This window comes from Podarcis melisellensis (genome assembly GCF_964234715.1).
Source record: "Podarcis melisellensis genome assembly, chromosome: 1".
NCBI classification, from domain to species: Eukaryota; Metazoa; Chordata; class Lepidosauria; order Squamata; family Lacertidae; genus Podarcis; species Podarcis melisellensis.
In genome coordinates, this window is record NC_138528.1 from 114,872,448 (window position 1) to 114,884,378 (window position 11,931).

At 51.7% G+C, this 11,931-nt stretch overlaps 1 protein-coding gene across 1 annotated transcript; it reads right to left on the reverse strand.

The window, feature by feature from the left end:
- Positions 1 to 2,367: 2,367 nt before the first annotated feature.
- Positions 2,368 to 5,062, reverse strand: SP9 (Sp9 transcription factor). The gene is made up of 2 exons (XM_081883719.1): positions 4,832 to 5,062; positions 2,368 to 3,961 (listed from the first exon to the last, which is right to left on the reverse strand). The coding sequence occupies exons 1-2, from the start codon at positions 4,850 to 4,852 to the stop codon at positions 2,609 to 2,611; spliced, it is 1,374 nt and encodes a 457-aa protein (XP_081739845.1). The 5' UTR covers positions 4,853 to 5,062; the 3' UTR covers positions 2,368 to 2,608.
- Positions 5,063 to 11,931: the final 6,869 nt, after the last annotated feature.

Below are 11,931 nucleotides of genomic sequence, written 5' to 3' on the forward strand. Positions count from 1 at the left end.
TTGGTGGTCAGAAGACAAAAGGAGTGAAAATAATTTTCATTTCAATAATTGCCTTCTGGTCAATTTAACTGTGCCTTATTTTGAAAGAGCCCGTCTAAATGAGATTCCTGTCCCAAATGTGTTCCCAGGCCTTATCCCAGGCTTTAATTATTCCTGAGGTTTTTTCCACCCCCCTTTAGAATAAGACGCTGCACTGCGTAATCACAAAGAAGTCAGAGAGCATCCTTGAACCTTTTCAATAGCAGAGCTACTGATATTCAAATAACAGGCGAGGACCATTTGACTGCATGGGGGAGACAGAAGCATTTCCAATTCACTATTTGCATAGATCAACTGTCTTTTGAAAAGGGAAAGGAGCCAGTTGTCTTCCCTAACATTAAAAAAAGGACCAGTTATCAAATCAAGTGCTTGGTTTGGGGGAAGCTTTTTAAAACGTTTACATTTTATCTCAGGTTGCCCTTAGCCGTTTGACATGCAAATTCGGCGCAGTTAATTTAGACAATTAAAAGGATCTTCAAGGGAAGCTTTGTCACCGAGAATATTCTGAGGGTTTTCCCCGCGGACCAGCTGAGATAAAGTTGGCCAGAACAAATGATGTCTAGGAGATTAATTAGATATTTGATAAGACATGAATCTCTAATAAGGGAATACAAGGCACAGGGGGCTGCTCTGTGCTCCAAGTCAAAATTAATAACATTTAACAAGATTTTCATTTAGGCATGAAATGTCTTTTCCGGAGTATTGACTCTAGCTATTTATTCCCTCGGGACTGCCTTCCTCTCTAACCTGAGCAACCTTGTTGGATGCGTTGCAGGCTTTTTAACACAGTAAATACTTGCTCGGCCCAAGGTTTATCTTTAAACTCTTTATAAGAGGCAAATCATTTATGAAAATCTCCCAAGATCGGATATGGGGTTTGAAGATGGGTCTCTCATTTCTTTCTGGGGAGGCGATGTCTATCATTTAAACAATAAATAAGTCGCTTTAACAAGTTGGGTTTTCACACACTGGGCTGCTGCGCGCCAGGCGCTCTAGGATCGCAGCCCATCCAAATCAACGGGCGATTTTTGTCGCTGACATTTCAATAGGATACGGACAGCAATCCTAAATAAGGGGACTTGGTTTTTTCAGATTATCTATTGTCCTTGAGGGGTCCTGGCTGACACCAGATCCTTAGTATTCATAGCATTCAGCATTTTCATTCGAGCTGAACACATGGAACTCACAACCCGGAAGCGTGTTTACTCGGAAGGAAATCCTATGGAATTCAATGGGCCCCTGATGCCTTACTTAGTGTGTATAGAATTGCAAACCTAATCCGATCCCATGTACTTGGAGATAAAACGATCTAAGCAAGATGAAGGCAGATCGCAACGCAAAGTCCTTTGGCTGAGGCAGGGGGCGGGGTGGAAATGAAACCCCAGAGCGCATTGTTCAGAGTTCTTTAATAATACCAAAATGAAAATATTATGCCAAGTGTCGTCGTCGCCCCCCCCCCTCAATACAGATAAACGCATTTAATTCCTTTAAACAACCTTAACTTACTGGTGTGAGTGAAATGTTAACTCAACATGTTAAATATCTCTTACATATATACTGACCTCCACAAAGTGCATCAGAAATAATAATAATCATAATCATAATAATTTCTTTTTTTAAAAAAAAACAACCTCCCCTGAATTTCAGGAATTACCCCCTCCCCCAAAAAAATCCCTATTAGAATTGACATTTACAAGGGGAAAAGAGAGAACGCGATCCTTTGTGTGTGTGTGTGTGTGTTTTGAAACCCTATTTATACATTTGTTTGATGATACAGAGATAAACTGTCTCAACCGTTTTCCAGTTTAATTTCTCACCTTAAGCCTCTGTGTGTGTTTGTTTGTATGTCTGAGTGTGTGTGTAAAGGACGATTTCTCCTTTTCCAATATTTAAATAGAAAAAGCGTCGTGGTTGATTGCTTTGTCGATTACGACTTGCTTTAGTCTGCAGTAGGTTTATACGTATAGCTATATTATAATAATCCACTCCAAAAGGGCTGCATGGTGGGGTCCTGGGTGGCGGGTTGTTATTTCGTTTGCTTCATGGTTTGGGGTTTTTTTTTGCCCCCCTTTAAATTTTGCTTGGTTTAGTCTGATTTTTTTCCCTTTTCTTTTCGGAGAGGGGAGCCTGCGCGTGATCTCCAGCCGCTTCTATTGCTGTTCGCCAGGAAGATAAGGTCGTGGTTTATTGTTTACTGAATGGTTGTTTTGTCTGCGTCTCTGCCCTTTCCGGCCGGGTTCAAGTCTCTCCAACAACAGTCTTTTTATATATAAAAAAAGGTCTAAAAAGCGCTCCCTCTGCTTCACCTTTTTCGCCCACTTCCCCCCCCCCTTTCGAAAGCTCCTGGAAAAGTGGAGCCAAAGTGGCGGTGCTGCTGCTGCTGCTGTTTCTGGGGTTTGCCTTCGGCGTCCCCCTCCCCTCCCTTCCCGCGCGCGCCGCTTCCTCTCCTCGCGCGCGCGCTCTCCTCCGGCCTCATCCTCGGCGCGTCCGTGTCCCGCCAAAACCTCTCCCGCCAAAACCTGTCCCGCCAAAACTTTTCCCGCCGCCGCCTCCCTTCCCCAGCCCCCTACTACGAGTCGTTGGGCCCCGCTGTGGAGTCCTTGCCCCGCGCCTCGTGCAGGATGAGGTCGGGCGACTCGGAGCGCGGCGTCTCCAGGTTGCTGGCGTCCGTGTCGCTGTCGCTGCCCTTTTTGCCCCCTCCTCCGCCGTTGTGCGTCTTAATGTGTTTGCTGAGGTGGTCGCTGCGCATGAAGCGCTTGTTGCAGACCGGGCAGGCGAAGCGCTTCTCGCCCGTGTGAGTCCGCAGGTGCCTCTGCAGCTCGTCGGAGCGCGTGAAGCGCTTGCCGCAGAAGAGCCAGTTGCAGACGAAGGGCCGCTCGCCCGTGTGCCAGCGCAGGTGCGCCTTGAGGTGCGACGTCTTGCCGTACACCTTCCCGCAGCCGGGGATGTGGCAGCTGTGCAGGCCCTTGCGCCTCAGGCTCGCCCCCGCCGGCCCCAGACGCTCGGCCTCCTGGCAGTTGGGGCAGTCGCAGGTGGCCCTGCCCGAGTAGCGCCGGGCGGAGCGCGCCGAGCCTCCCCCAGCTGCCGCGGCCGCCGCGGCGCCGGAAATCATGGCGCTGGCGGCCGCCACCGCGGCGCTGGAGTCCGTGTACGAGGGGAGCACGGGCTTGAAGCCCTCCTGCGTGAGCAGGTGCTGGCTAGTGGAGAGCAGGTGCGACGCCGCCGTCGAGCCCAGGCCCGTGGAGCTGAAGGCCGAGTGCGTGAGGGAGCTGAAGTCGGCCGGGTTGTAGGTGCCCAGCTGCGAGTGCAGGGAGGCCTGGGGGGCGCCCGAGTGCAGCGGGCTCTGCAGGCCGCCGGCCGGGTTCTGCACCTCCAGCCACGAGCCCGGGTTGGTGTGCACGTCCCACCACGACGACGCCGCGCCGTTGGCCACCTCGCCCGCCGCCAGCGTCGAGTGGAAGCCGGACTTGTACCACGACTCGTAAGGGTGCGCCATGCCCACGCGGGGGTACAGGCTGTCGGCCGCCGAGCTGTGCACTTTGGAGATGAAGGCCGACTGCCCGCCGGCCTCCTGAGGGGAAACTCCCGCCGCGGCCGCCGCCGCCGCCGCCGAGTTGGAGAAGAGGCCGCTGTAGTCGCTGCTGAAGGCCGACGAGGTGGGCGACGTGGAGGCCAGGCAGAAGGCGCTGTTGGCCGTGCCGCTGCCGCTGGCCAGCCCGCTCGAGCCGCGGCTGGTGGCCACCGTGAAGCCGGACAGGCTGGAGCCCAGGTTGCAGCTGGAGGTGGAGCGCTTCCACGGGTGGAAGCTGCCCTTGGCGAAGGCGCTCGACTCCGGCAAGGTGGTCAGCGGGCTGGTGTTGCCGATCTTGTTGCAGGTGGCGGCCAGCATGGCCAAAGGCGTGGTCCCGAAGCGTGGCTCTTCCTGTGGAGGGGAGGGAGACACAAAAACCAGCCCGTCAGCCTCTCGCGCCCAAGCCCCGGATCCGCCGCCGCCGCCGCCGCGGGGAAAGGCGCGCGCAACAGGCCCCGAAAGCCACGGCAACGGCGTCCTGGCGAAAAGTTCCGCGCAATTTACTCGACCTTTAAAACAAAACGAAACCAATCAGACTCCCGGGCCATCGCATCCCGCCTAGCTGGGTTTATTATTGTTGCCGATCTTATTATTTGGACGTGCTTTTCACCGCCATCCAGCAGCAGGAAAGGGTGGGAGCCGAGGTTTTTAAATGACAAGGGTTCCAGCGAGCAGCCACGACAGAAGCAGAAAGAAAACCACGTTTAAAAAAAGAAAGAACGGAAATAAATCGCGCGTCTGCTTTTTTTCTTTTTTAAAAAAAAGATGAAGTCGATGCATTTTTCTCATCTCCCCCCGTCCCCCCTTTGTGGCGGTGGTGGGGCAAACAAATCGGCCTTAATGGCAAAGATCCCGAGAGCAAAAACTATGCGCTCTCCAAAAGGTCTAAAACTACGCTGCAGAGAAACCTCGAGCGGGATACGGGTTACGAACCGGGAAAACCTGAGCAGCCTACGTGGGGGATTCGCGCAGAAATTTTAGGAAAACATGGCAGGGCTGCAAATCAGATCGGCGAGCAAAAACGAGCTGCTTCTTTACAGCAACTGGAATCGAAAGAAAGCAAGCTTTATTTTACCTTTACGCTTCTACCCCCTTTCTCCCGACGTGCAACCGCAAACTGCTCGCTGCGGCGACAGCAACAGTTTTAAGGTTCGCCCATAAAAAAGAAAAGAAGACAACGAAAGCCGAGGTCCTCAAGCCCGGAAGCGCCTCCCGACTTACCCCAAGTATAGACGTAGCCATAGCCAAGTCTCCCGGCTGGGCGGCGGGATCCGAAGGGGGGCTCTGCCTCGCGCGAGCGTCCTCGGCGCTCCCCGCTGTATTTCCCCCACTTGCGCTAAGTACACTCCTGTCTCTGGACGGCTAAACTCAGCCTAAGTGTGGGGAGCGCCTGCTTTGAAGTACCGCTGGCTGAGACTCTCGCCCAATGAGGGTGGAGAAAGAGCGAGCAGGAGTTGCTCCGCAGCCAATCAGGGAACTTGGAGATGTAAGAGCCAGGGCTCTGGGCGCGTGCCAGTCAAAGGCAGAAGGTGCGGGCGGGCTCAAGGCATGGGGGGGGGGCGCGTTTAAGAAATCGCACCAGCGTGCTTTGGGGGTCTTTTAAAAGCATTATATCGCAATTAACTTTTTTTAAAATAAAATAAAATAAAAATAAATAAAGCCTAGGTTTAAACATCGTCAAGGTTGTGACAGAAGAGAACATGATGAGACTTCCTCTCCCAGTTCGGGGGTAGGGGCGTAAAGGGCAGCGAAGAATGGGAGAATGCAAACTGCTTTTTTCCTTTCCAATTCAGACCTCCCCCCGTCGCTTTTCGATCCCCCCCTCCTATCCCGAACATTACACAGCTCATTAATTCCCCTCGTTCATTAAACCGAACTAGGTGTGTCACGCCGTGCCACATAAAGAGGCAGACTTTTTACCCCTACAGGCCTCCACTGTCACCCTGGTCCCTGCAGGGCGCAGGGATGTCTAGCATCGTACGGGTTCCAAGAAAAGCGTTTGCAGAACATTAAACGATAAAAAAAGCCTGTTCACATTTTTTTTTAAAAAAAAACCACCAACCCACCGCACACCCCTCAGTCATTGGCAATGCTTTTATACGTTTGCTAGATTCGTTTGGAATAAAAGATTTAAATATTTTAAAAATGCAATCTTTGGATTATATAACATCGGGGAGGGGAAGTATTTTATTATCCTAGTTCACAGACATCTGGGTGGTTTCCTAGCGCTTCTCTGCCAGAGAAGTGCAAGAATGTCCCCCTTTAAAGGTGTGGATAAAAAAAGACAAGACCAAGTTTGCAGAGTCTGCGCTGGACCTTTTTCTAGTCCCCACGAATTCTTGCGTCTGTGTGTGTGTGTGTGTAAGTAAGAAGCATTCATGGACAGATTCTCGCCCCCCTGCCTTCCACACGTACCGAGAAGTTACAGAGACTTTTCTATCCGTTCCCTGCATGTGACAAATACGGGGAACTTCGTCAACCAGCCGCTTTGGGGAGGCCATTGCGGAGGATGACGGAGGACCTTCAAGAAATTGCGTCAAACTCACCCTTTTTCCCGCGGCCGGGCGAAAGATCAACTTTTTTTAAAGAAAGCACACGAGCGCACACGTCTCCAAACCCTCCAGATGTTCTCCAACGCTGTGATTATCCCATCGTTGTTGGTTTTTTTTGTCTGCCCGTCTAATCCTCGCTGCGGTTTGGAGGGATGGGGAGGGGGGAGGCACAGAGAGGTAAAAAAACTTAGGTTTCTTCCTCCTGCTTAAATCTCCCTTTCTGCCAACATCTGCTACCTCCGAACCTCGTCAGTTCGCAGATGCAGAATACACGTGGTTCAAAGGCAAGGAGGGGGGAATCACGATTTCCTTCTCCCCCCTCCCTCGCCACACACACACACACACTGAGCTTTCCTTCTGTCACCATTTAAAGAAGAGAAACAACACACACACACACACACACACAAAAGTATGCATTAAAAGAAGAACCCCGTTTTGTGTCACGATACACTTTCAAAGCAATCAACAAGCTGTCTTCAGTGGAGCTCCAATATTATTATTATTATTATTATTATTATTATTATTATTATTATTATTATTATTATGCTTTACAGCCAGTGCTGTTTTGCTTCGGCTGGAGTGGGGCAAAGGAGTCCACAAAAGTCTAGAATTGTGGAATGGGGGGGGGGAAATCTGTGCCCACGATTGCTGCCCCCAGTGCAGAGGCATTGGGAGTGCCCGTACAGCAAAAAGGTGCGCCAGGGAAGCTCATCCCAAGACTGCCAAAGAGGAGCGTTTAAGTGCTAGAGGTGGGCAGCTATGGAAAAACGATTGTGCGCGTGTGTGTGTGCACTTGGGGTGGAAATGCAAAGCTGTAGCGGGGGGTGGGGTAGGGGGGGAAGCCCCAGAGGGCCACGTCGCCAGAATCCTTCATCCAACAGGTGAGACAGCCTCCTGCACCCGTATCTGGAGGGAGGGAGGCGAGCTCCCCTGTTTATTTATAGGAAAAAGCCGCCGTTGCATTTGCTAATAGAGGTGGATTGCTAAGTGGCGGCGAGGCGTTTCTGGCTAGCCAGGGGGCAGTTGGGGGAGGAGAAAAGGAGAGTCTTTCTCCCACCCTCTCTTTAAGGATAAGGCTGACGAAAGGATAAATATAATAATTCTCCCTCTCTTCCCTCAACCCCCCCCTCAATTGATGCCAATTCACAGAGCAGAGGTGTGGGTGGGTGTTTTCTTTTGTTTTAATCACTCATTTTAAGATGACGTCTGTGGGCACCCACAACAGATTCCCCCACCCAGCGCCTCCTAAACAAGCAAAACGCGCAGCCCGCACATATTCCCCGAGCTGATTGCTCCCGGGGTCCTGTTTTGCGACGCGCAGGGGCGTCGTCTCCTCCTGCTGCCCATCTTTAATCCGCCGCGTCTTTGCAAGTAAATAAAAGTAAAGTGAGATTTTGGCTGGGAAGGACCACAACGGTGCGCGCCTGAAAGGAAGGGAATCAACTCAGCGCTCAGAGGAGCCGGAGAAATCCCTGCTCCCAAATCTTGAGAGGGGGTCAAGCGTTTTCTGTCAGATTTCTTCATACTCCAAAAACCCTAGTTTTTAAACAAAGATCAGCGTGTTATGCCGAAGTGTTGAGCTGACTGTTAAAACATTTGGGGGGGATAATGACAGTGTAACAAAGGGCCCTGGTTTGGAGTGAATCATCACCCTTTTAAAAGTTAAAGCAATTTTCAGGAGAATGGCTTTCAGCAACCGCTTTACATTATTCAAAACGGCCAAATAATGCTCTATTATAGCGCCTGAATGCTGCCAGTCAGCCCATAAGTGCAATTTGTGCAGAGGCTCGGTGCCTTATCTCTACTTCTTTATAAAGAGGTGAATATAAAACAATTTCTTCCAAACCCAGACAGAGAGCACGAAAATTGCTTCCCTTTCTGCAATCAGGGCAATTTAACTGGAGTGCAATTAGCACTATTAAATGTCGATTCTGCATAAACAAATCCGACTAAGAAGCGAAAGTGGGGTGAGAACCTCATATAAACTGAAACTGATTTTTTAAAATTATGTATCCGGGTCCTTTACAATTGATCCGTGACGTTTTTTTTGTCTCGGAATATATTTACATGGTAAATACACGGGGGCTTAAATCAACATGCATCTCTCCCTATCCTCTCTCCCCTCCTTCCCCCCCTTTAAATCTCAATATGAATACTAATAAAGAAGAATGGGCTAATTAAAGGCAACAGCCCTCCTTCCTTCCAGCAAATCCAGTTTCCCAGAGGTTCCCCGCGTTTCCACGGGCCCCTTTGATCCGCACCAACTCCGAAAGTTGCAAATCTTCGGGAGGTAGAAACGCCAAACAATTGGTTCATTAGAGATGATTTGGAGTGTGTGTGTGGGGGGGGACCAGCTTCGCGGGTTCACACTCCAGAGCCTTCCGATGAAATGGCGCTTTTGCACCGACGGGCCTTTTCTTTCTTTCTTTTTAAGCAATTCTAAATCCATCGACTGAAGAGCAATTGCTGTCAAATATGCCAGAGACCGAGTTTGCCCGACTGCTGGGTGCGTCTTGGTCTGCGCGCAAGGGACTGCAGGGGGACTTCTTTCTCAGAAGGGGAAAACACAGCCTGCCCCAAAACATTTGTTCGAATAATTGCATCCTCCTCCCTCCTCTCTCTCTCCTCCTCCCCCCCCACCCAAAAGCAACAACGCTCCCCCCTCCTCTCCCTGCCTCAATTACCCCTTTCATTTACATGATACAGAACCAGATTTTACCAGAGACGCTCCGAGGGGGGACGAATTAGGAACTTCGATTAAGAAAAGGCTTCTCTTAATCTTGATACAAAAAAAAAAAAAAAGTGGGGAGGGAGGTGGCATGAGTGGGGTTGGGGGGGGGAGAGAAAGAGGGCAGTGAGGACCAGCTTCACCTAGCACAGAGTCCTTGGCAGCCTAATCCCTTTCGCTGGGTTTGTTGTTTGGAAGAGGCGAAGGACGCGTGGCTATTTTTTTTTGCTTACTCAAAAGAACAAGGACCAGACGGGGCGGGGAGCGGGGGGCAGGAAGAAGCAGCAATCCGGGGATCAAACGGATCCTGGAAATTAAAGAGGAAATCATGGGACTCCCCAACACCCCCCCCCACCGGCCTGAGCTTTCATTTTCTATTTGTTAACGCAGCCCCCCTCCCTCATTTCCCTCGCCACCCCTGCAAATAAAGCCCCTCTAATGTGGGAGCATTTGATGGACGGGGCTTTCATCTCTGCCTGGTGAGGGAAGCGGCGGCAGCAGCAGTCAGGAGGCGCCGCTCGGACGACTCCGGAGGGGAAAGCGGACGGATCCGTTCTCTCTCTGAAGTGCCTCTCCAAATGTGCGCCCCCTCGAAGGCCGCCCTACCCACCCACGAGCTCCTCGTTTCCCCCATCTCAGCTTGTGTGGATTGGGATGGGGTGGCCCCCGACGCCCCCCTCTTTCTCTTTCTTTCTGTCTGTCTCTCCTCCTCCTCCTCCTCCCCTCTTCCGCAGAAGGCACGTGAACAATTAAAAGGGAAGACACTGTTGTGTCAAAGGAAGGTGACTGGATGATGATTTTAATTACTACAATTACGGGGGATTATTCAACAAAACGTCTTTAGGCTTGTTTACAGCGCCAGGAGAAGGACGTCGAAGGGACCATCGCCTGAAAGGGGTTGTTTAAACCCCGTTGGCGGAGGAAAAGAATAAAAATAAAGATGCGCCGTCGGGGCTGCAGCGCCACCTGCCCGGCGTGGGCCCCGGGAGCAAAGGCGGCGGGGTCGCGATCTCCAGGCGCTTGACCGACTGCTCCCTCTGCGCCAAGGCGAGCGGCAAACGCTGGAGGAGGACCTCGGGTCTCGGAGTCGCTCGCTCCGGAGTCACTCCGGATCGCCTCCGAACAGGATAGGAAGAAGCCCGTCGTGGCTGCTTCTGTTTCCACACTCGCGGCCAAGTAGCAGAAGCAGAGAATTAAGACTATATTAGTAGCCCTTTGGGGAGTCTAACCGACTTGCTGGCTTCAGGGCGCCGACGGCGAGGTTTAATCCATTCTTCAGTAGCACAGGCCGGAAGCTGATCCAGACCCACCACTACCTGCGACGGACGTCCGCCCACCTATGCAGTCTCCAGAATTGCGCGCCGGGCCTCCAGAGGCCACGAGTTCGAATCCGGCTGCTCACTAACTTGGTCTTGGGACCAAGGCCACACACGCTTGCATTTCCTCCATCCTTCCCTCCCAGCCTAGCCTACCTCGCAAGGTTATTGGGGGGACATTTTTTTTAAGCGGGGAGGAAAACGCTGCCACGAGCTCCTTGGGGGAACAGTGCGCGCATGGGTATAATTTAATAATTCCGGGCCACATTTTGTAGGTGAAGGAGGCAGACGTGGAGCCTCGGGCCACGCGCGGGGGCAATGGTCACAAAAGGGCCTGGGATTGTTCGCCTTCTCTGAAGGGGTGGGGAAGAATCATTCCTTTCCTACCCTGAAGCGTGAGGAAGCCAATCTGCACCCCTACAGGAGAAAGGAACAAACCCCAATATTCAAATTGATAATCCACCCAGTGGTTTTCCAAAACAAACCTGAGTTTAGGGCCTGATCCAGGCTGCAACCTGAACCCCACTGACCTCACCGAATGTCCTTAGGACTTACTTCCAAGTAGGCGTAAGCTAGGATTGCGCTGTTAAGAGTTTGAACCCTGGGCATGGTTTCTTCCAAGGGAGCTCCGGCGGTTTCAAGGAGGCTTACTCCCAAGTAAGCATGCAAAGGGCCCGATCCTCTGGGCCTTCCTTGGCAGAGGAACGGAGGCGAACCTTTGGCGCTCCTGCTCCAGCCTCGGTGATGCCGTGTGGCGAAGTGGTTAGAGGCCTCTGCTTCCCACCGGTTCCAGGAGTGATATTGGCCCTTCCGCTTACTCTCAGATTGCCCTCCACGGAGGACTCAAAACCCGAGAGAGAGAGAGACCCCAAGATCCACTTTTGGGAGCTGTGATTACCTTCGGTTTTGCTGCGCTATTTCAGCTTTTTGTCCTGGTCTTTGCTTAAATTAAACGGCCCAGAAGGTTGAGATGAGAGTTAGGGAGCTCTTTTCCCGCACCCTTTATGCTGGCTGGGGGGGTAGTCGCTTGGGGTTACCTGCTGAGCATCTCAGCTCACCCCAGGGGACCATCGCGGCATTTGCCCCAGGACTCAGTGGAATGAGCTGCAGCAGTCAGGAAGACCTTGTCTCCTGACACCAGATTTTCCTTCCTCGCTCATTTTTTTTGCTATCAACCCCGTGTTCCCTAAGCTCGGCCGTCTTCTTAAGGTGAATTTCACCTCCGATCACGAAGCGTTGCGCCGTCGGTGGGGACGTTTGCAGAAGCGTTTTCCTCCTGATAATTAGGAGTCTATTACAAGCCATTAGATTGATCAATGTACCTTAAACAATGTGCATGATTTATACGGCCAGGAGTCCCTTTCTTTCTCTCTCTCTCTCCCTCCCTTTCTCTCCCTGCCCAATTCCCCCGCCTTACACCCTTTGTAATATTCCCTAAACCACCCCAGAGCCGGGGGGAGCGAGAGAGAGAGACACCATCCATCAAGCTTTGCACAACAGAAGGCTGTTTAGAAAACTTACAAGGAAGGAACCAGGGGAAGAGATGATGAGGGGCGGAGAAATCATCTGCCTCTCCAGATTGTTCATCTTGCAAGATACCAGAGTTTTGGAATCACTGAATTTTGGAGATGGAAGGGACCTCCAGAGTCATCTAGTCCACCCCCCCCCCGCAATGCAGGAATCTCAAGCAGCCATGACAGAGGGCCATCCAACTTCTGCTTAAAA

Bases quoted from the DNA above. Each gene is read 5' to 3' on its own strand.
- SP9 (XM_081883719.1), bottom strand. From the start codon at position 4,852: ATGGCTACGTCTATACTTGGG. The intron at 3,962-4,831 runs GTAAGTCGGGAG...TCCCCTCCACAG, and splicing joins TGGCTACGTCTATACTTGGG to GAAGAGCCACGCTTCGGGAC.